Source organism: Pagrus major, chromosome 17 (genome assembly GCF_040436345.1).
Source record: "Pagrus major chromosome 17, Pma_NU_1.0".
Lineage (NCBI taxonomy): Eukaryota > Metazoa > Chordata > Actinopteri > Spariformes > Sparidae > Pagrus > Pagrus major.
In genome coordinates, this window is record NC_133231.1 from 22,190,296 (window position 1) to 22,215,073 (window position 24,778).

A 24,778-nucleotide genomic window follows, 5' to 3' on the forward strand; every position below is an offset into this window, starting at 1 on the left:
AGTCATGTTATTCTGTGTTCCTGTATTGCTTTAGTATTGTTGTTTGCTCGCTGTTTAATTGAGAGGATGATTAAAGAGACATTCCTGTCCCATGATGTTTATCCAGCGTGTTTGTGTTCACTGCAGCGTGTCCACCATGTTTTATACCGTGTTTAATGATATCAACTGCGACCAGAGGCTCTCGTCGCACCCGGGTGTAGTTCCACAAAGTATCCAGCGGGTGGCGGAGTGGAGGCGACACCACCGGAAATAGACATAAATAAAGCGGAAGTAGAGGGGGAGAAAAATCCTCGGTGAATCTTCTAGCTGTGCTGTGTGAATTTGAGCGAGTCTTTCTGTGTTAAACTCACTCGCTGTCGTCGCGACGAAGCCGAAACATGGACAGATAGTGTTTGTTTATTTGGGTAAGTTCGCCGTTTAGCGTGTAATTTTAGCGAGCAGCGGATTTGTAGCCGCGCCGTTAGGTTAGCTGCTAATGTTAGCCTGTCCGGCTAAATTCAAAGCTTGGTAGCTGCTATTGTTTTTAGCATATAACGTTTTGTTAGCGGCGGTATTTCACGCCATTTCCTCGTTTGTTAAAGCTGCACAGCCGTTTAACGTGAACATGTCTTGTTTTATTGTACGAGTGTGTTGGTATTTTGCTATCTTTGGGAATATTGTGAGTGGATACAACAGCGATGTTTTCCGACTAAGTTTCTGCCTGTGTCTTGAAGCTGACGTTAATAGTAATCCTGATTTACTGTATACTACAATATCACAATGTCTTTTATATGGGGGAGAAGATTAAAAACATCAGCAGTGGAGTTTAATACAATCGGGAGTTAAGAATAGAAAAATAAATAGAACAAAATAGACCACAGAAAATGACAAAGTGAAATATATAGACAAAAATAGATTAGGATTATGTATTAGGACAGATTTAAGATTCTGCTGTGATGCTGATTTGTGTTATTTCTCACTATTTTCCGCAGATTTCCGGACGTGGTCCTTATCAAACATAATCCATCACACCTGTGCCCATCTTGGACTGACACCCAGGACTCTGACACAGACAGACATCAGTTTTTGCCTCTTGTGAAACTCCCACATTCCTTCCACTTTCCCCTGTTGCCACCAGCATGGCTAACAGCACCGCGACAGCAGTGAAGGTTATGACCCCTGGACCTGCTGGCAGAAGTAGTCCGGAGGGATCTCAGGTCAGTCCAGCTTCTTACTCACTAAACCCGAAGATGCTGCTGGGCCGGGTCGCTGCACAAATCTCATGCTGTAGATTAGAAGCAGTGACATTTTGCATGCATATTTAAACTTAATGTGCGTGTGATGATATATTGCATCATCATATAGGTAGGTTATGCAGTTTTCTACAAGTCTTATAGTTACAGCCCCACCACTGGTGTAAAATTTGCCTTGTTTATATCTTGTTTTCCATTGCTTTCCTCATTTAATATGACTAGTGGCTGATTATATGCTGAGGTTGGTCTTTCTGTAACTGTATTTAGCGTGAAGATTTTATATTTACACGAGATATTTTATACATATATCCAATAGATCCACAACAATTTTGTGGGTCTTTGCTTTAAATGTCAAAAAAAGCCTTGTGGGTGCTCTGTTGTCATTTGTGCTTATAGGGCCATTATTTATTTACTGACTGAATGGAAACATCTGCTTTCTCTCCAGGTGCTCAGTAAGAAGAAGCTGCAGGATCTGGTGAGAGAAATCGATCCGAACGAGCAGCTGGATGAGGACGTTGAGGAGGTCTGTCAGTGGTTTTAAATGACATCAGCATGTTTTTATTTTTTTTTTAATTACATATAAGCATAAACAAAAGCAGCAGTGAAATGTCTGGGCTGAAATGAATACAGCGTGCATCTTGTTTTTGTTGCTTTCAAGCTGCCCGAACCTACTGCCACATCCATCATTTGGAAATGTTATTGTATTGAAAGTCTGGCTGCATGATAAATGATGTGAGAAGCTGAAATAATATGAGGGATTGTGGAGGATTGCTTTCTTTCACTGCACACAATTGATGGTTTTTCAAAATGTCTGTCTCTTTTCAGATGCTGCTACAAATTGCAGATGACTTTATAGAGAGTGTAGTGACGGCAGCCTGTCAACTGGCACGCCATCGCAAGTCCAACACCTTGGAGGTGAAGGATGTTCAATTACATCTCGGTGAGTTGCTGGTGGCTTTTTTTCTGGGTTGTATAATATCTAATCTTTTTCAAAAGGGTCACAAAAAAATCTCTATAAATTATCTGATGGTCAGCCTGTAATTACTAGAGGGAATAATTGCTTCTAATATGACAGGCTCAGGACAAAATTAATACCCTATCCTGCATATCATGACTGCTTGATGTGTGAGTCATTCATTTTTTTTACCCGAAGTGTTATCTCATTAATTTTTTGCCATGGTGATATTTGTATTCAAGTATGACAGCTACTTTTGAATGTAATTTTTTTTTTTTGATCAAACTTTCTATGCAACTAAAATATTAGCAAATGTATTCCTTTTGAATCAAAAAAAACTTTTGACAGTTGGCATCTCAAATAGAAAACGAGACAAAGAGGTTGAAAACTTTATCCCACTTTCTCCTTGAATGTCTGCAAGTGTTCAGCCAGAAAATGTAAATTTCCAGATACATTTAGGCCAGCATGCCAACCAAATCACTGGTAGGGACTTCGTTTTCACTGTAGCTTGGCTTTGTTCAGATAAGAGCGAAGGGGAAATAGCCAAGACAGTCGTTGAAGTTGAAATTATTCACGTTGACCACTGACAATAGTATTAACCGTTTTTGGAAAAGAGATGGAGGTTGTGTCTTGGGATTGTGTCACTGTACACACATACAAAGGTATTTCTTTAAACAAAGCTTTTTCTCTACATTTCAACATACACGTAAATGACAGGTTGCTGAAAACTCCTTCCAGGGTGAAGGTGTTCAGAAACTCCGTTTTCAGTGTTTACATCTAGGCGACAGATATTTTGAATTGATGACGCAGACACACCTGTTTATCTGTGTTTGTGGCATCACTGGAAAGTATGAACACGCAGTTTTTATGATTTGTTATGATATTTGAGTTTGTATGTTGACGGAATGGATGATGTTTAAGTTACATTTAGAAAGACAAATGGACATTCATAATACGCTGATGCAACAGAGAGACAAGTATGGTTGCTTACAATGTTTTGCTGACAAGTTATCCAAGAGTATTCTGTGAAGAGCAGTCACGATCCTCTGCCTTGTTCATAGTATTTTCTGTAGCTAAGCAACTGACCAGAGTCGATACAATCTGCTTCCTCTTTACAGCTGCACGCTCATGCCCAGTTTAATTGAATGGCCATGAGATGTTCTGCTGACATTGTGCATTGCTTTTCTTAGAGCGCCAGTGGAACATGTGGATTCCTGGTTATGGCTCAGACGAGATCCGGCCGTTCAAGAAGGCGTGCACCACAGAGGCTCACAAACAGGTGAGCAGTAGAAGGCTTTGTTTTTCTGTTGGATGTGTTAGAATATTCCTGTTAATGCTACATGTAGAGAAACGATGACAACTGTTGATTACTAATCTTGTAATGAACACACAGCAAGCCTAACTGTTTGTATTTGTTTTCCTTTCAGAGAATGGCGCTGATCCGCAAGACAACCAAAAAGTAGCACGACTGTATGCTAATATCTTGTATCCACTCTGTGTATTGTCTTTTTTTCTTGTTTTTTGTTTTTCCCTTGTCAACTGGGACTTTTTTGGACTAATGACGACGAAAAAGATGGTTTGGGTGGGGTTTTTTTGTTTTGTTTTTGGACATTAGATAGTGTTTAATCGTTTTGACTCTCTAACTTTTGAGTGTTTTGCCAGCACCGTCACACAATATTGTAAGTCTCGTCTCTGATTATGTTTCGTTGCCATTAAGCTAAGCCTGGCAGAACTTTATTCATTGCATTTTTGTCAATAAACATTTACTGGAATACTTCTTTCTGGATTATGATCACTGTTGTATCCAGTTTACCTTTTGATACGAGAGCATTTGGATGTGAATGTTACCGATTCACCTGCCTCCTTTTTAAAATTGGTATTTGTTGTTATCTTACCAAGAATAGCTGATCATAGCCATTGAGTATGTAAGAGATTATAGCCCCAATGTGTACCCACTCTAATCATACAATGCTGTTGATTTATAGTTTCTTTTAATAAATAGAGGGTCTATAATTCCAAATTCCTACTACAAATGGTGGCCACACATACAGTAAATTGTTGTTAGACGTGTAATGTGCTGTTTGTATCGTTTTTGAATGTAGTAGGTTTTATTACATAACACATTTATTTCAACCATCCGTGTAAATGTTATTTTTATTTCTCTTTCAGCAAATTGCATCAAAATATTGTTGACTTTTCACAATGTCCGATTAAAAAACAATAAAAAAAAAAACATCAAACAAGCAGACATCTTCGAGTATGGCATCTATTGCCAGACCTGACTGAGAATAAGTTAGCCAAGGGTTTTACATATATAAGAAAGTTATATTTGAGTCTGTAAGGAAGGATTCCTTACTATTCCTTATCTCATGTAAAACAACATTCACCTATTGATGTTCATTTGAAAGTGATTCAGTCTTTGTGCTTTTGAGAGGTTTTTCTCATGACTGGAAATCTCAGTAGTTTTTAAAAAGCGCTGTAATATTCATGACTACACTGAAGTTTTAAAGGTATAAATGGAAAAACATGTTAAATAATAATGAAAAATAATCAGTTCACTGTCTGTACTTGCAGAGATCCAGTTAACCTGTCAGTGAATCTTTAATCTGGGTGTCTTAGTAGCAAAAAGACATTCTCTGCGTTCTGGTTGCAGACACACAGGAGGCTGCTCATCAGCCAGATGAATAGTAATTGCTATAGAAACCTGTCATAACATTTCAAAAGAGCAATATCCAAAGGCACCCCCGAGTTTTTATTGAATTAATTTCAACAACAGCACCTGAAAACAACGACTCGCTCGCAGGATTCTGTGCAATTACTGGTAATGCAACGATGCCTTTTCCAGACTAATCAGACCCAGAAAGATTAATTCACAATTGCCGAGGGTGATGCTTCTAATCTGAGCCAGGGGGAACAACACCTGAACTGTGGCCAGCCATGGACAGATAACAGATAAGAATCATAGATTATGTCTAGGAATGGGTTCAGTGGAAAAAAGAGAATGTTCTCTCAGTGCAGTCACTCCAAGAGATACAAAAAAAGTACAAACTGATAAGAAATTGTAAAATATATGATTTTTCTGAATTATCTTGCAACCACTGAGATGTATCTTTAGACCCCTCAGGGCTGACCTATTCAACTTGGGGCCCGTGGGCCGACTGCAGCACGTTAACAACCTCAGCCCGGCCCTTTGATCATTTCATCAGGGAGCTAACTGGCCCGTTGTTATATCTGTTGCTAAGCACAAAAATAGTGGTATTTAGGGAATGTGAAAGTCTGGTCCCTTATCACTTTTTATCAAATGTGTCCCTTCTAAAAAAGTAGTCAAACATTGCCTTAGGGTATCAAGACCCCCAGTTTGTCAACCACTACTGCAGTGGTTGAAGAAGTACTCAGATCCTTAAATAAAAGTAAGAATACCACACTGAAAAAACTCCAGTAAAAGTGGAGAAAGACCTGCATTGAAACCTTACACAAGAAAAAATATATAATATACAAGTATGAAAAATAAAAGTGCTCATTCTGCAGAAAAATGGTTGCTGTCGGTGTTTGACTATTATATCTGATGTTTTTTAGATTATATAACTGCTGCAGTAATGTATTTTGTTTAATTCACTGCTAGATGTTTAAGGTTGCACTCATTTCAAAATAACTAGTCTAATCTGCCAGACAAATGTAGCGGATGTAGAACTGTAAAGTGCACTGTGAAGGTCTTGAAGTCCCAATAAATTACTTACAATGCTCATTTAGCATGTTAGCATGTCAAGTACAACGATGGCGGATGGAAATGTCACTAGTTTCGCAGCTATGTAGAAAAAAACAAAAAACAAGTGTTGGTAAATTTTGACCTAGATGAAAAATGAAAAGACCTTGAACATCAGTAGCAAATTTCACAGCAAACCATGCAACAGACATCAAGACATCTGACCTAAAAACAAACGTCAACCTAATGGTGGTGTTACATGAAAAGACAGTACGAATGAAATAATCCTCTCGGTACCATGGCTGTCTGTGCAAAGTGTCACCCATCCAACAGTTTTTTTTTTTTAGGTTTTATGGATATTTTAGTCGGGACCAAAGCAGCCCAGTCTATTACACAAAACCTGCATTTCCAAAGTTATTTCCTCACCCATTTCTGGAATGTCAAAGTATTGTAAATTCAAAGTCACAAAACGTTTCCTTAAACCAGTCTTAAAAAGAAATCAGTGTTTCATTGTGGTCACATTGTTACAGCGACATTCCACCACAAATCCAACCTCATGGGTTTGGTTCCACAGTAACATGAGTGTATATGGGTGAACCACCATCAGTCCACAGTTTAACCGCAGCACTTCTTGTTGTTCTTGGGAGGTGTTCTGGGCTGTGCCAGGCTGGCTCTGTGTAACTGCAGCGCCTGTGGTGCAGCACACTTGACTCCATCCCAGCCCTCTTGCGGCTCTACCTCTCCGCTCAGCAGACCCTGGTAGACCCGACGAGTGAGCAGCTCGAAGGCCTCCCTCACGTTGTGGCCTGACTTGGCAGAGACCTCCACATAGGGCACCCCCAGCTGTCCGGCCAGTTTCTCAGCCTCTAGCCGACTCACCGCCCTCTCCTCATGAGCGTCCAGGTCGCTTTTTTGGCCCACCAGGACGAACACGACCTTGTGTGGCTGCACTCGCTCGCACACCTCAGCATGCCACTCCTTAATGTGGTCGAAGGTGGCTCGGTTGGTCATGTCAAACACCAGCAGGCCTCCGACTGAGTTGCGGTAATAAGAACGGGTCACTGACCTGAGGAAAGAAGAGAAACACGGTCAGGAAAATTAAATAGGAGGAAGGAATGGGAGGTTTTAAATTTCAACAGATGAAAGCCTTCAAACACCCTCACTGAGTAGAGCAGAGTTCAGACTTTGATACCAACTTCATTCCTGTACCAGTGAGCAAATAATCTGATTCTCTGCACTGTTTGAGCTGAGCTTTTATAGATAAGCTGATTGACAAAGAGTCTGTGTCTCTGTGAGAAATTGATAACCGCTTTGTTTTTCGAACCCTAATCATGAAACTGTCAGGAGGCTCGTAGTTCCCCCGTGAGTCACTGAATGTTTGAACCAAAGGAAAGGCTTAGCAAAGGGTCCCCCCAGATGCCAGCTGGTAAAAACTTACTTCTCCTTACTTCTGTATGAAAACAAACCTGTTTTGGCTGAGCTTTCAGCTGACTCATGTGGGATTAGCCGTCTACAGATACCACACAGGGAGGAGGTAAACACAAACAGGCACAGTTTGCAATTTGCCACGGTTCACTCAACTGGAGAACTGAAATAATGAATTTAGAGACAGAACGAAACACGCTGCTCCTAGTTTTTATTCATTAAATATCCTGAGCGGGAAGGAGAATGCCGTTTCCACTTTAAGCACTACACACAGTGCATCTCTGTACACACTGCACACTGAAATTGTGAGGCTGACAGGGTGGATACAAAGTCGTAGCTGAAAGCAAACACTGATGAACAGCTCCAATGTGAATGGAATAACCGGTGGTAGTTTATTTAGATAGTATATTTGCATGCTTGCGAGTCATTTCTTTAATATTCAACGCAAGAATGGTGTTCTTTGTTCTAATGAGGAGGCCTAGGACAGTGCAAGTAGGCCTGGTGCATATAAAGACGGGATTTTTGAAATAGTAAGACATCCAACAGAGCAAAGAATCCAAACTCTATGACTGACGTCAGTGTAGACGTCACAAGATGGGTTCATCCTCACCTGAACCTCTCCTGCCCGGCTGTGTCCCAGAACTGCAGCTTGACGCGGACCCCCGGCTCCACCTCCAGGAAGTGCACATAGAAGTCGACACCCACCGTCTGGTTGATGGTCTCCAGGAACAAGTCTTCAGTGTAGCGCTTCAGCAAAGAGGACTTGCCAACTGTGGAGTCCCCCAGCATGATGATCCTGAACTGGTACTGCCACAAAGTCAGGTCCATTGTTGCTGGCAGTGGGAAAAGAGGGATGAAAACAGCTTGTGAGGTTACAGCCTTGAGAAGAAAATAAGAAAAATAAGATCAACACTGCAGGATTATAAAAAGATTCTAAGGTTAGGAATGATTTAGGAGGAATAGCCCAGATGGTATCAAGGATAGAGAAAGAAAAGGAGATTAAACCTGTAAGAGCCTGGCAATCTCACACCAGCTTCCCACCAATGGGCTCCCTATGTTTGATACTCCAAATGTTGAGAAACAACCACAGCAGCCACTCCTTGTAAATGTCACAATCTGTAGCGCAGTCTGTGTTCACAGTCATCCCCAAACTCCTATTTCCAGTGAAGGCTGCGGCACAACTATCCGCCTCACTCCCATGGTGGTTCGTCAAATCCTCTAAAAACAAACTAATCTGTCCCACAAAGCAGATCCCAGTATCGCAGCAGTACTCATCTGAGTTGCTGATCTAAACTGCTACTGTAAGCATGGGCATGAGTGTGTGCTGCACGGAGGTGTGGCCTCCTAAAGTTTGCCTGTCGCTACTTGACAAAAGGTGGGGCGAAAGCACAAGGACGCAGGGAGGGCAGCTGAGGAAAGGGAGGGACAGATGTGGGAGACAAGGGAGGGGGGGCGTGGATTAAGGGGAAGTAGTAGTTGCACTTGATACCATATCGAGGCAAACCTTGCAGTTTCCTGCTGGTGCCAGCTCACAAGTGCATGTCATCATTACCAATCATAGGGTAATGTGGGCAACTGTTTGACAAGACAATTTGCAGCAATTTTTTTATCACTTTATGGTCTCGTCCGTAGCGTGAACACTTCCACCTAAAAGGGGAAGTTGATAACAATGCAGCTTTATATTCCCTGGGAAATGCTAGGACATGCTCAGGATATGTAATTCAATAGGTTTGTCACAGGTTATATTTACATCAACTCTTTCAGTGATGACTACATGTCTATTTATTTTTCATTTGGTCATTGTGGTTATTTTAGTGGCTTATTAAACACAGGCTCAAGTCATTAAAAAGGTCCAATTTGTAAGAAAGTTGATTTAAACTCATCGTCTGTATTTCAACTCATCAAACCCAGACACTTTGGGACTGTAGGGAGAGTCAGATGCAATCCTGAAGCATCAGTATTCGACGAGTTGGGAATGAGACTCAAAGAATCAACTCCCTTACAAATTGGACCTTTAAAGGCTCAATCTGTGGTCAAAATATAAATCAACATTTTAAATGTACAATTAGACACCGGCATCACTCCCAGATTGATTGAGTTTTCCACTAGAGAGAATCACCAGACAACAACTAAATCAAAGTAATTGTGTTCCGTTAATGGTTTGTTTACATAATTTCGATAAACCTCCGATGCAGCCTTTTTATATATGGGGGGTTAGTTAGCAGGACAGCCTCTAGGGGCTGCTAGAGCGGCTTCAGACTTTTAATGTGGAATATAAATAAATACAGTGGGCACCGGTGGTTTCAAGTGCGAAGACCCTGAAAATAGTATTATCAGTGAATATATAGCTTTTCAGTCTCTCCAAGTGTATGTCCTGTTACAGTTTTGCTTCAAAACTCAAGTTTCACATTGTCATCGGAGAACTTGCAATCACTCTAAACTCCACTAGACCAGAATAAAGGCCAGATGTCAAGAGGAATAAAAATATATTTATTCAGAATAAACACACATAACATCAAATATGCACCCGAATTTCATAAGTATGAAAATATTGCATTTTTTTTTTTTCAAACACGTGGGCCACCAGCTGATACATGAAGGCATTGTCAGCAATCGTTTAATCTCATTAAAGCGGAAATCTAACTTGGAAGCTTGTCATCTACAGTTGGCTGCTAATGATGTTTTGAGATCAAATCCATGTTTTTCTTTCAGTTTAAAAAGACATCACTTTTCTTTTCCCAAGCTTTGTTTTTCACTTGATACTGCTGACTCGCTTTGGTGGGACTGTCAGATGACTGTGAATCAGTGTGATTCATTTCAGGAAGTTCTGGGTCAGATATGGCACCAAGTTCAAAACCATGTTTGTTGATGTCAGCAGGTGAAAGGTTTCAAACAAGTTATACAAGCTGAACTGACGGTTTCAGCTTTAAAGGCAAAACACCAAGAAGTGCACAAGTTTGCCCATTTCAACTTTCATGCAGAATTTTCATCTCAGTGTCATTTTCATATTAACTAATCTATTCACTTTACTACAACAGAAAATTCATATATAACCTACAGTCACAAAAGCACATTTTCATTGTCCAGTTTAATCTTGCAATATGGATTTGCATGCACAATCCATGCATCACAGGGCAAGATTATTTGAAACCAGAAAAGCATGTAGTTTGCACTTTAGTGTCGTTACCCGAATTAATTTAATATGTAAGCTATTAAACCTAAAAGGAGGCAATACATTAATACATAAAATTAACTTGTAAGAGACAATAACAATTCAAAGAGGCAACTGTATCCATGATATGTAACTGTAACGATTAACAGGCAAAAACTCGCCAACAACTGTATGAAGTCATAAACTTCTCTGTGTTTTCATCCACTGGACTGAATGAGTGATTTGCAGGATGGCTGCACCAAAAACGAACCTGAGGAATGTTCATGTTTCCTCTTAACGGTGTGCAACAGACTTTGAGGTACCTCTTCTCTTATTGGTGGGTGTGTCAAAAGTGTTACCCAATGAGCAGCAGCATGTATATAAACCCCACCATGATAAGCAGGCAGACTAGGCAGTGTGCTTGTATAACCCAGCACAGTGTTCAACCGATCAACGTTTTCCATTTAAATAAACAGTTTGCTACGTTTTGTTGAGGCTGAATGTGCCCATGATTGCCCCAGACCCCAACCTTTTGTCACTGTTGCTTCCTGCAGACTGATCTGCTTATTCTGAGCGAGTCACAAGTTTCTGTACCTAACTGCAATGTATACTATCCATCTCTTCACAATTTTCCTCAAGCATCGTGATCTTTAAATTGAGACATTGCGTATACAGTACTGACTTCTCTGTCTCACATATACCTATACTTTTTTTCCCATTCAAAAAAAAAGTTTTCTATGCAGGTATTCCATAAAACACTTTGCTTACTACAGCAACTCTACACCCCCCACAGAGTTAGCTGCAAGACATCCCTTTACTTTTATAAAATCACAGAAGGTATAATACATTTAGAGCATAAATTATTAACATATTGTACCAATCAGAGTCTAAAAACAGTTCAACAAAAGTTTTGGTTTTGGAGTGTCAGTAAAGGGGCAGGCCAGCCTTGCATTTACCTGCACGAGTGACACACAAACACAAAAACTACACGTGCTTTAGTCTCAGAAAAGAGAGGGGAACTTGAGCTCGGCGATGTCCACTTCAGGAGAGCTGCTGCCACTGCTGCCGCTGTAAGTGTCCCTGCGATGGAGGATAGAGACATAAAATGAGCATTACTGCAGTAATGCCTGACAGGGATCGCAAATACAATGATGATATAGTGTCATTGTAAACTGTAGCTGTAATACCCATGGGTCTTTAGATGTAATTACTTTGCATTAAAATAAGGCAGTGTAGGTTATGACAACAAATAAAAATATGCTCATAAATTTCCACTCATGTTAGGAAGAGAATGCATAATGCATTATTAATAATACCCTCCTGTAAACATTACTTAGTATGTAAGTAATGCCCCAGTCAAAGATAGGGGGAATCTTACATTTCAACCATTCAGCTGACATTTAAGAGACTGAATATGAAAAGATATGTTCCAAGTGTTTAAATTAGAGACGCACAAATCCACTTTTTCAGTACTGATCTGATCCAATAGGTGAATCTGGATATCTGCCGATACCAGAACTGATACTGATACCAGAACTGATACTGATACCAGAACTGATACTGATACCAGAATAGAGTCCAGAACTGGTAAGATACCAGAACCATTGCCGGAACAAATAGCCTTGGAGTTATGTGATGGCGTCCCATGACCACTGTGGGGCGCTGTAGGGCTGTGGCTTGTAAGGGTCGACTTTCTTTTTTAATGTTACTGTGTTGTTCATAAAGTTTAAAAAAGGGAAGGCGGCGGGTATGAATTGGCATGAAATGCGTTGATAACGTCAAATCCAAGATGTTTTCCTTTCAAGTCGGAATGTCCAAATATTGTTGAAATGCTTGCATCCTTGGCTACCAGCTCTGCTGATGTTAGCGCCCGGGGGAATATAAAAACCTCAGACTGGATTCTGAATTGTTATGTGGATCGGTATTATCAGTTCGTTAGCGGACGAAGGAACGCGTGCATCAGGATCTTTACATTTAATTCTGAAATGATTGCTAGTGCAGAGAAAAATGGATATAGAGCACTAAAATAACTGTGTGCTGCAGGAGCATTATACAGTATATTAGCGGTTTTAACTTACCGTGGAGACAGGCGGCAGCCCTTGGTGAGGTAGCTCTGGAGTTTTCCTGCAGCAGCCAGCAGGAGACCAAAGTATGGAGGAGAAGGTTTGATGGGCCTTGAGGTGAACTCTGGATGATACTGCACACCAACAAAGTAACAATGATCTGGAACAAAGACAGGTCGATTAGTATGAACTTGCTGACCTCCAATACATTAGGGTACATATACCACAGTTAGCATATGACTTGTACATAAACACATGCTAACACATGTACACTTCATTGAAAAGCATTTGCATGTTTAAGAAACTGAGATGCTGAAAGTACATCTAAAAGGATCAACCAGGTGAATACAGCAGGTTGTATTCATTATCACACAACAGCATGTGCATTCATGTGTTCAATGACACTTTTACTCACCTTCCAATTCAATGACCTCCATTCTCTCTCCTTCCACATCCTGGCCGACAAACTGAAGACCCTTGTTTTCAAAGTGGTGTTTCAGCTCAGGGTTTACCTATAATGAGCAAAGATTAAATGATTCAGGGAAGGTTTTTGACGAATAAGGCTTCAAGGTAATCATATAATACTTCAACCCTAGAGGTTGACACAGATTGCACATTGCCTGTAGTCCACACACAAACTACGTTTTACATCAGTAGAAATACAAAAATGTATTTTTTCGGAAGATTTTTCAAAAATCCCATTTCTGTATATCCGTGCGTACATGCAGAACAGAGTGTTTGAGAAACAATTTGTGCATGCCGATTACTGCTTTGAGTACTGAGCATGCGCCTGAAACAACAATAGCAAGCTATTGGATATAAGGAAAATTAAAAAAGGTGTTAAATAACTATAAATACCAAAATAATTAGCTGCTATTGTTTGTGTTTTTATCTTATGACTGCGTAAGGAAAATAAACTCACTACACATACCAAGAATGTACCTCTTTGGTATTAGACATACTGTTGATGTAGACTATATCGCCACCTACTGGCACGGCATGATCGCTTGAAATTGTTTTTACATTTCTGCGTATACGCAGATTTTTTTTCTTTTTTTTTCTTTTTTAAAAAACAAAGGTAGGAGACAAGTCTGTTTCAAAAAGATCCATATGTGAAGACAAGATCTAGTTTTAAGCCCACACGAAAAGCTTTAAAACCGTGTTTTGGTCTCTACCTCAAATCTGTGTCTGTGCCTCTCGTCCACATAATCCACATTTCCATACAGTTTTCCTGGAAGAATGAAATATCAGTCATCAGAAAAACAATTGAGCTGGAAAAGACCAAAAAGCAAACAGTCCACCATTAATTTGAGAAGGATACATACTCAGTACACTGGGGATGGATCTGAAAATGGTCTGCCTCTTCCCCAACCTCATAGTCCCACCCATCTGGCCTGGGTTGTGCTCTGGCATATCAATCACCTGTCAAGATCCAACAGGATGTTAAAATCATTCCGGTGAAGCCCCTGCTGATATGGCGTGATATGAGCATGGCAGAAAAAGATAACCTACCACAGGGTGTTCGGATTCTGGATTAAATTCTGTGGAGTTGGCATCTAAAATAAGATAAGTGAAACAGATCTAAGCTCATATCAACCTCACAACATGTCTAAAGGTTCTCTCTTTTTTTTTTTTTTAAATTAAATTAGAAACCATAGGAATCAAATTCTTCAACAGTTTCCTCGGCTGAACTGTGCAATTACTCACCTTCCCATCCGAGAACATTGCGGGCGAACTCGCACACTGCCAGCTGCATGCCCAAACACACGCCTGCATAAAACAAGACCAGCAGGATCCTTGCATAATGAAGTTCTATTGTAAGGATTCATAAATAAGCAAAGACTGAACAAGATCCCCTACCACGTATATGACTAACACTACTATATTTGCAAATTATAATAGAGTGTGCCTATAAAAAGTATTTCACCTCTGGATTTTTTCGTGTTCCATTATATTGTACAACTTTGAATGTCTCAAGTGGATGTAGTTGAGATTTTTTTTCTCATTAAACAAAAATATTTAATGTCAAAGTGAGATAAAAATCTCTTTTAATGGATCTTAAATTACATACAAATGAAACACAAAGCAAATGATTGCACAAGTATTCATGCCCTTCAGGTCTTTCCTTTGGAGAGTCGCCTGTGGCAGCAATTTCAGCTTTGAATTTATGGGTAGAGTGGGTCTTTATAGAGCAGAACACAACATGTTTTCTGATTTGTCTTTGCATAATTGCTCAAACTATGGAAAGTTGCATAACAGATCGTTACTGAATAGCAATTATAAACTCCTGCAACATTTTCTCATTTGATTTGAGCTCTGGACTCGTACGCAGCTATGAAAATCATTGACATTGTTTTTCGTTATGTTTAGCTGTGGATTTATTTTTCAGGTTGATGTTGGGCAGAGAAATACATTTCATCCTGAGTCACCGTCTGGCAGACCGTGGCAGCTTTTTCTTCCAAGAGTTCTCTGTATTTTGATGAATTCATTTTGCCCTTGACAAACCCTCCAGGGCTTGCTGCACAGATGTATCCAAACAGCATGATGCACTGAAACTAATATGTAACTTCTTGACTTCTGGGCTGCACCGGTGGTGATTTAAATATGTTGGAATAAAGTGGTAGAATACTTATGCAATCAATTATATTTTGTTTTATATTGGTACTTTGTAGGCTAATAAGTTCCTTGTTACATCCCCAGTAATTCAAGTATGAAGCTGCATACCAAAAATCATTAGCTGATCATAATAGTAGTCAACATATAGGAGGGGACAACATGTTTTCTGTCTACACTTCATCAGGCTAGCATGAAATCTTACTAAATGATATAATGAAGGAGGAGACAGATCTTAAGAGACAGAGAAGTAAGAAATCTTTCTTACCCAGAAATGGCTTGTTCTGTTTCCTCGCCCAGTTAATAGCTAGTATCTTGCCCTCTGTTCCTCTCACACCAAAACCTCCTGGTACCAACACACCTCTGTGGGCAGAAAGAAAGCAAGAACAGACTCAGAACATCTTTAAAATTAATCCAGAGACAAACATTACACAGTATCATACATCTGTATACAAAAGGAACATTACTGATAGCAGCAGTATGACAGACCGAGAGGTAGACTCTTCAGAGACTACTGCTAGTACAATATTATTGTTTGGGATGCTATGCAGAGAGAGACATTAAAAATTAATACAACACATTATTACATCTTGAATTTAAGGTGATGACTGAGATATTATCGTGCACTTGCTCGTAAGCCATTAATCTAATTAGGGTTGTACCGATCCGATCACGTGACTCGGAAATCGGGGCCGATCACGCCACTGAAGACTCGATCGGGACTCGGACGTTACGACCCGATCAGAGATCGGTTTTATATATATTTATTTAGTCATTATTTGTATTAGATTGTTGATATATGGGCTATTGGTGATTCAAAATAAAAAAAATAAAATGAGTATTTACTACCACCGTTTACGACATGCGCATGCGCAGAAGACCAGCACGCCAGTTTGTTTTGAAGCGGAGTGGCGAGTTGTGGCGCACCATGTCTGCTGTGTGGAAGTATTTTAAAGTGAGTGACGAGAACGATGCAGTTGCAAACTGTCAGATATGTAAATTTGGGATATCGAGGGGTGGTAAAATATAATAAAAAATAAGGGACACCTTGGATAGTTTTCTTCGATCTTTTTAATTTTTTAAATGTATTATAAGAGTATCGGATCGGGACTCGGTATCGGCAGATACTCAAAAATCAAAGGACTCGGACTCGTATCGGGGGCAAAAAACCCTGATCGGAGCATCCCTAAATCTAATCTCTCTATTTAAATTTTAATCTTAAAATTTTAAGCAATTTAAATATAATTGACTTTTTTGGGATTTTTAACTTCTATATGTTTATTTTTCCTGTGGTTGTTACCATATTTGTATCCTTCTAGCCTGTATGAATGTAATTTCAGGGCACTGCTATAAAAGAGCTTAATGCTCAGTCAATTTTCCCTGAATAGAAGGTGGCAGGGGCAAAACGCTCAACAGCTATTGAAACAGCCCTAAATCTTGTGACCAAGTTCAATAAAATACTTACACATAACAATAACATTATGGCTATTAAACTAAGTTGATATCTAGGGTGCATTTGATTTTGTTTTGTTTGTTTTTTTGCATTTTAGATGCTATGTGGTATGAAATCTGATGATGATACATTTTCCCCAGAGACATTTAAAACTAATGCATCCCAAAAAAAAATTACAATGCTCCAAAAGCCTGTTTTTATTTCAGTCCTGTGTAAATGTCCGCTTGAAATAGCTTCAGGACTCACACATTGCAGACATAACATATAAATCATCATGAAAAAAATATTGTGATTTTGTACAAAGCACAAGTCCGCTGAATTGTATAGCTGTATAAACTGCTGGGCATGACAGCCCTCTACTGCCATCATGTGGCAAACATGATAAAAATCGAATCACCACAGTGTAAAACTTAATTATCAGTCGTTTTAAATGTTAATCATCCAAGCCTACAGGTGGTTCTCTCTACTCACTGGGAACTGCAGAGTTTTTGCCAGGCCTCATGATATTTCACTGGCTCATCTTGCAGAGTGGCTGGCTCCAGGTCTGCCGAGTCGATGTACTGTAATAATAACAAACGGCATCATTCGGAAGGAGATCATTCAACATCATGTCCACAGGCTGACTACTGTTTTAATATATGCAAATGCGAGTCATGCCAAATGTAAGTGTTGCGGTGATGCTTAATACAGCGATCACTACACTAAATACAAAAGGGTGCAATATCTCCATACCTTGACCTCTAGTTTGTGATTAATGGCGAGGGCAGAGTGCTCTAGGGCTTTGATAACAGAGGTGTAGGAGTCGGCCAGCTTTGTGTATTTTCCCACCAGGGCTATGGAAACATGCTCCAGGAGACGGTCAGATCTGAGAATAAAAGGGAGATCCTTCACAATACTGACCAATTATCATGACTTCACAGCTACTCAAAGAACAATTCGACGTTCAGTGATTTATCCTCTACAGTATGTTGTAGGGACTTCCAGGTTTCAACATTTTTTGGTTTATAGCACAATTCCCAGAAGTGACAAAGTGCCTAAGCGATTAAAAAGACGGTTCCGTAACTGTGGGGTAAAAAGTTTGTGTCCATTTTCTCAGAAACCTTGAGCAAAGTTAGGAGTTCGGACAAGATTTCTTACCTGTCAGCCATCTCCTTCCATTTCGCAAGCATCTTTCTGGGCCTTATGCCGACAGGCAGGTTCAAACGCTGACAGAAGTAGCTCACAACACCCTGATCCTCGAGCAGCAGAGGCACTCTGTAGACTGAGGAGACATCTTGGACACAGATCACCTGAAAAAGAAGAATTTTAAACTAACACAAGTGCTGCATTATAAAACATTATAAAAACCACAACTGCAGATGTATGGGGGTGACAACATAAATTGTATTTTTATTATAGAAAAACAATTATCACACTACTCCACCTGTGTGGGCTCCACATGACAAAACATAGAGATCTTCTCCTTGACAGCCGTTTCCAGGGGCGTTGTACAGCGGCACATAATCTAAAAGAAATAAATCAATGTTTAATGTTATAAATCACAATATACAATGGGACTAGGGTATAGTCTCATGGATTTAAAGATCTAAACATAATACCTTAGATTTCATGTTGGAGTTCATTGGGTTGTGTACATCATGAGATGAATATGTCAGCAAGATTTATTGGTTATAGATTTCTACACATAAATAGTATAAGAATAAAAACTTTATCTATAAACCGTCTTTAAAAACCGAGTTTACAAAGTGATTTGACAGGCAGAGCAAAAGCAGGACACTCAGGAAGATAATATAACAGGATAAATGCTGAACAGTCAAGCCAAACTAGGAGAAGTTAAAACAAGAAGGCAAAAAAAAAAAAAAAAGAGAGAGAAAGCACAAATACGTACAACTGTAATCTGACTCACCAAATCTGGAGACAAGCCCAGCCCTCTGAGCTCTCTGACACTGTTCTGGGTCGGCTTGGTTTTCTGTTCTCCTGTGGTGTTGGGCTGAGGATGCAAATCAAATTCGACTTTTATTGTGAGTGGAAAACAAATGAGTGGTGAAAAAATCATAATACAGTTGCAGTGGTCCTGCAGTTATCACATTTTGTGCCATACTTGTGGTATCAGGCTAACATGGATGTTGCAGAAGTTCTCTCTCTTCACTTTGAACTGAAACTGTCTGAAGGCCTCGATGAAGGGCATGCTCTCAATGTCTCCCACTGTGCCTCCCAGCTGTTGACACAAAACAGGATACATGAACACACACGCTGTTTTCGCAGCATCTTACATAACCCTGGTACAGCCCTGGAGAGAACAAAATGTCATCAACTGTACTGCACCTATAATACTGTCAGAACTGGTTTTATGTATTAAAATAAGAACTGCTGAAGGGCAACACAAAGCCAGTAGATTTATTAAGCTTCTTTCAATAAAAAAGCAATTAAAAAGTGCTTTGAGAAAAGGCAGAATGGCATTTAGAAAGGATATAAAAGAAATAAAAGGCAATACAGAAAAGGAAGACATGAATAGGATTTTAGGATTTAAGAGCAGTAGACAAATAAAATGGAAGATAAAAAAATAAGCTAAAATAGAATAAGACAAACAATAAGAATAACAAATACAGTTCAGTGCCATGATATGAATAAAATGCCCAAAGTCTCACTTAACAATCTGCAATTTAAAACAGAAAAGTTTAAACCCTGATTTACAAGAGCTGAAAGTTTAAGCAGACCTGAAGTTTTCTTGGAGTCTGTTCCAAATATGTGGTGCATGCGTACAAAAGAATGCTACTTCTCCATGTTTGGTTTTGGCTCTAGGGACAGTGAGCAGACTGAAGCCCCTGAATACCTGAGAGGGCTGGACAGATCATAACAGAGCAGCAGAACTGAAATGTTGTTTGGCCTCAACCATTCAGTGCATATAAATCCAACCGTTTTGTTATACAAATCAATTCTTTCAGGCATAGGAAGCCAGTGTAAAATATGACAACTGGAGTGATATAATCCACGGTCATATCATCTGAATTAGCTGTAGCTGTCTGTTAGAGAGACCTGTATAGACAGTGTTACTGCGGTTGAGTCTACTGAATATAAATGCACAGAAGAGTTTCTCTAAATCCTGCTGAGACATGTTTGCGGTCTTTAGCAACTGAAGCTGTGCACTGACGTGCTGGTTCTCTAAATGTTTTATGACAAGGTTAGAATTGAATTACCAGCTGCACATATGCAAAATATGAGATACGTTTGCAGTAGATAGTCAGACACACATCTCAGATGTTTTATTTTACAAAATAAAACTTTGTTTTGTAGACTTTGTTTCCCCTGGCTCAAAGCAGAGCCAAGCTTACAAAAGAGAAGTTGTACAGATAGTCCTCAACAAATCCATTTTTAAATCTCTCGATTTTTTGTTTTTCTACTCACAGACCAATATGTCTATGCTTCTCCGACTGCTTGCAGAGTAGAGCCAATACTTTATTGCTTTCAGCAATGTACTTGGTTATATCTCTGATCCGATGCTTCCTCTGTATCTCACTGACACACCAAATAAATGCCCTGGTCACAATCAAGTTAGGGGCCAATCGAAGTTGTACATAAATTCCCGCTTGATGAGAACAGAGTTGAACCTAAGACCAGCTTACCTCTATGACACAAACTTGAGGCTCCACACCATCATCATCTACTGAGATTCTGGCCTGCTTCATCACCCATTCCTGGATGGCATCTGTGATGTGGGGTACGACTGAAAACAGATTTATAGGATAAAAGTCACATAAAAATCAACCGACACAGCTCACTGGACATACTTGAGATAAGAAAGAGAGCGCTTGCCAAATTCTCTGTTGTATAGACACACGAGCAAATACAAAGTGTGTTGCCACATGCATTAGCAACAAACCTCCACCAAGTCAAGGGGAGCTTCCATGTTTGGAGGGGGAGGACTTACTCACCTTGTACAGTCTTGCCCAGGTAGTCTCCCCTCCTCTCCTTGTTGATGACTGACTGGTAGATCTTTCCAGTGGTTAGGTTGTTGTCTCTGGTGAGACGTATGTCCAGGAAACGCTCATAGTTCCCCAAGTCCAAATCCACCTCCCCGCCATCATCAAGAACAAAGACTTCACCTGCAAAACAAAGATTATATCCATTTATCATAAGGGGAGTGAAACAGCAGATCCTTGGAGAAATTCCTTGCTTTGTTCACTGACAACAAATATCTCGCTCCATGCCATTCAGCTTAATGTGGTCTGTCCGGCAGCTACTAGGCATCATGCTGCCACACCACATCTTGTCAAATATTAACTGCAGGACACCACAAAATCGAATGAAACAGCAGATGATGTATCAAATACAACAGAAAACAAGCTTCTTGAGTGGACTCAATTACTCACCATGCTCATAAGGTGAAAAGGTGCCAGCATCAATATTGATATATGGATCAATTTTGATGGCTGTAACGTGAAGGCCACAGGACTTGAGGATTGTTCCCACGCTGCTGGCGATGATGCCCTTACCAATGCCAGATATGACACCACCAGTTACCAGGATGTACTTCATACTGGCACGAGAAGACCTAACACAAAAAACAAAGAGACATGTATTCGTAAGTACCACGCAAAAATACTCACATTAACCTTCCCAGGCACATATCGAACTCAACCTGTTTGACCACATGTGAGATAACGATCTGATGCAGTACATTCTTTGAGGGTGTGTGCTGTTACTTTATTTTCAACTGATAATTATCTGTTCCTGTAATTTATGCACACCTGAGGGTAAGAAAGGATTTGAGTAAAGATAGATACATTAATATTCCTTGTCTCTTATAAAATGTGTTATGTTTGAACTCCCTCTCTGAATACTTGTGGAACTTGTATTGCAAAGTGCAGGTGTGTCGTCTTTCTCTTATAAATGCAAAAAAAAAAAAAAATGCTCACACCACCAACAACGCTTGGCTCTCTAGGCTACGCTGTGTGCCTCCACCCAGGTGCAGCATTTGAACAGACACGCTGCGCTTCTTCTTCTCCTTCTGTGTATTTATTATTGGATGACAAACTTTCAAGGTGCCAACAACAGCCACCTACTGTATCACAGTTTGTAAATCCTGTTCTTGTTTAGTTAATGAAAGCAATTTGGCTTCATGTGATTGGCTCTATTTATCAGCTAGAATTTCACTTATACCTACAAATACCCAATAATGTAAATTTCCTAATAATGGGCTGATAATTTATCATTCCAATTAACATCATGTATCCTTACATTTATATATAGAAGCACTTTGTATAGAAGTTGTTGTTTCCCACCAGATCAAACTTGAAACTTGAAGCCTCTTTAACTCCCTTTATTCCTGCGTCTTAAAAAAGGTGTCATTTGGAGTTTTCTTGTAAATAAAGTACCTGTTTACATTCAGCGTTTTTTACTGAAACATACTGTGTGCATCCTCGACGTCTAAAGTTGGATGCAGTCGCTTCCTCATGAAATAATTGCAAATCAAATTGTTACTGAAATTTGTAAACCGCAATTTTGTTGCGCTGTTCTGTACATGCCACATCTACTGCATGTCTGTCTGTCCGTCCTGGGAGAGGGATCCCTCCTCTGTGGCTCTTCCTCAGGTTCCCTCCATCTTTTTTTTTCTCCCCCTGTTAAAAGTGTTTTTTTTTTCAATATGGCAAGTTTTTCCTCACTCAAACTGAAGGTCTAAGGACAGAGGATGTTGCTCGCTGTACAGATATATATATATATATATATATATATATATATATATATATATATATATATATACATATATATATACATACACTATACAGTAATATATGTGTAGCCACTGGCATAAATGTAGAAATAACACAGTTAATCTGGGTTTGGTTAAAGTCAATATTACTATATTTAAAAAGCAGGAAGTGGGTCTACCTTGTTGTTTACATTTTGATCGCGTCACTCCAGACACATAACGCCTGGTGACACTGTACGAGAAAATCCGACAAAATCGAGAGGTAGCACGCCAAAGTAAACTGTCTAAAGCTGCTCACAATTACAACTATTCAATGTTTAAAACTGTGCTCAGCCACGAGATTTGAAATGAATGGCGGGAAATTCCGTTGACAGCGCGCCCTGAGCTTTTCTGGGTCAGCTACGTCAGCCCCCGTCACCTTCGTACCACGATGCCAGTCCTCGCTGTCAGAAGTTAACGGACGGCTAAAAACCTAACTATACACAGCTGTTACTTTTAAGCAGTGGGGAAGTTTGGCCTCACTATGATAGAGATCCTCAAACAGCTTTTCCACAACCACTTCTGCTGACTTCTCGTTGTTTAGTGAACGAAATGTGATACAGCTAGCTAGCAGCTCTTAGCGTTAGCTGTTAAAGTTACAGCAGCAGCAGCAGCAGCAGCCTCTGGCTAACGTTAGCTAACTTAACTGCAACGACAGCTAGCATAACTGTCACCAATTTCGAGACAACATCGACTGACATGGCACTTGGCAGGATTTGAAGCAGTTACTGACTCTCTGGTTGTATTTAAAAGAAGACACACTTACCAAACGGCTAAAGTGAAAGGCGGCAAGCTAAGTAGCGCTGAGTCTCTCTAACTACTGTGAATGTAATTAACTCTACTTCTATTTACGAAGCTCCAAGTTCTTGCTGCGGTTAAAAAAAAAAAACACGTGTAGGACAGCCTGACTGACCCACTGCTGCCTCTCAGTACAGCCTGTGTACTTCCGTTTCAGTGCATCATGGGTAACTCTATGCCCTTTTCTCAGACTGTCAGGCGGACGCTGCACTACCGCCCCCACAGTGTCCACCAATCAGGTGGACGAGTTCTGAGAAAGTGTCACTGACAGGCTAAACTGTGGGCACAAAAAAACCCCACATTTTTCTTATGTTTTCATCGCATGACGTCACGTTAATTTGAGAGGATGAAGTATTTCAAGGTCAATACAAGTGCAATTTATTATAGTGTGATGGACAGAAATTGAAATTGATCAGCCTAATTGAAACAGAATCAGTTAATCATGATGTCCTGTCCTTGTAAGTAAGTTGACATCTTTGTCATGACTGTTCTTGGACACTTTATGTTTGTATGTATGTATGTATGTATGTATGTATGTATGTCTTTATTTATTTAGATTACTAATGATTTCAAGAAGTCTCAGTATTGTTTTAGATTACACTTCTGTCACCTGCTGTTCTTTTATTTGTTCAGTCTCACCACTAGATGGCATATGAGTTCTATGTTTCATTTTTTAAGCATTTATCTGGGCTAAATTGAGCTTAATACATGCATAAGGTTATTCACAAATAATGCACACAGTGACTTCATGGGGAGTAAATGAGGCATCAGATATGGCAACAAAGAGATCAACACTGGTGCAAGCATAACTATCCTCATATGCAATACAAAATAGAGCAATGGTCCCTCAAAACACCATTTATATAGTAACACTGTCTCTGAGATATTAAAGTTTCCCTTCATGTATTCACTGTCGTGCTGCTCCAGTTTTGCTGTGGGTAATGAGAGTGGTGATTCTAATTCATTTCTGTCCATGATCTTGATCTAATTAAAGACCTCATCCCTGCCACCTCATTTTCATAAGCTGTTCCCTTCAATTACATCTGACAAGTGAGCACAGACGCACATTAACCTCCTGCATGAAGAGGTACTGTGCTTCGCTTATCTCTCTTCAATCTTAAAAAAAACAGAGGGCAATTCAAAGGTAATTCCATGCCCTTGAATACACCATTTTGGAAAACACATCTGTGTATGGCAGTGCTCACTATCACCCATCTACAAAATGTTCCTGTTTGTTGATACAGATGACAACATAGTGCCATGAAATTCCATGTTTTGTTATGTGTTTTGGTCATATGTCTGACTGTGGCCATAGTCAGCTGTGACAGTCTCATCCTTGCATGTTAATGGTTGTATGTTTTTTTTTTACCGTTCCACAGAGATCCAGAGAGAATCCAGAGAGTGTGGAGAGATCTTAAAATTGAATGAAATTCGTCTCAAAATAACTTCAGTCTTTGACAGGGTGGAAACGGACATGACCTGATTCGACCACCTAAATCATATTGGAGCTCATACAAAATTGATTGACTTTGCTACTATTAAAATAGACATCATATGTAGCACTACAGTTCTGTGATTCTGACAGTCATGTCCTTCAATCTGTTTCCCCAACCTCTAATCTTTATGCTAAGGTAAG

The 24,778-nt window shown here is 39.8% G+C and overlaps 3 protein-coding genes across 4 annotated transcripts; 1 reads left to right on the top strand and 2 right to left on the bottom strand.

The window, feature by feature from the left end:
* The first annotated feature begins 245 nt into the window (after positions 1-245).
* Positions 246-3,964, top strand: taf12 (TAF12 RNA polymerase II, TATA box binding protein (TBP)-associated factor). Its single transcript, XM_073484945.1, has 6 exons — positions 246-404; positions 972-1,196; positions 1,678-1,755; positions 2,058-2,172; positions 3,378-3,466; positions 3,615-3,964. The coding sequence occupies exons 2-6, from the start codon at positions 1,119-1,121 to the stop codon at positions 3,648-3,650; spliced, it is 396 nt and encodes a 131-aa protein (XP_073341046.1). The 5' UTR covers positions 246-404; positions 972-1,118; the 3' UTR covers positions 3,651-3,964.
* Positions 3,965-4,323: 359 nt separating this feature from the next.
* rab42b (RAB42, member RAS oncogene family) lies at positions 4,324-11,511 on the bottom strand. Of its 2 annotated transcripts, none has more exons than XM_073484943.1 (3): positions 8,321-8,614; positions 7,926-8,148; positions 4,324-6,956 (listed from the first exon to the last, which is right to left on the bottom strand). In XM_073484943.1, the coding sequence occupies exons 2-3, from the start codon at positions 8,141-8,143 to the stop codon at positions 6,506-6,508; spliced, it is 669 nt and encodes a 222-aa protein (XP_073341044.1). In that variant the 5' UTR covers positions 8,144-8,148; positions 8,321-8,614; the 3' UTR covers positions 4,324-6,505. The 2 variants fall into 2 exon arrangements, with proteins under 2 accessions (XP_073341044.1, XP_073341045.1); XM_073484944.1 differs by lacking the exon at positions 8,321-8,614 and adding an exon at positions 11,423-11,511 and having other exon boundaries at positions 6,414-6,956.
* On the bottom strand, positions 9,785-23,271 carry ctps1b (CTP synthase 1b). Its single transcript, XM_073484942.1, has 18 exons — positions 23,111-23,271; positions 20,966-21,147; positions 20,528-20,698; positions 20,219-20,319; positions 18,697-18,813; positions 18,502-18,585; positions 18,019-18,099; positions 17,733-17,884; positions 17,328-17,460; positions 17,067-17,155; positions 15,411-15,505; positions 14,237-14,299; positions 14,042-14,085; positions 13,855-13,951; positions 13,705-13,760; positions 12,945-13,041; positions 12,545-12,689; positions 9,785-11,546 (listed from the first exon to the last, which is right to left on the bottom strand). Exons 2-18 carry the CDS (start codon positions 21,129-21,131, stop codon positions 11,468-11,470), a joined length of 1,770 nt encoding a protein of 589 aa, XP_073341043.1. The 5' UTR covers positions 21,132-21,147; positions 23,111-23,271; the 3' UTR covers positions 9,785-11,467.
* Between the last annotated feature and the right edge of the window lie 1,507 nt (positions 23,272-24,778).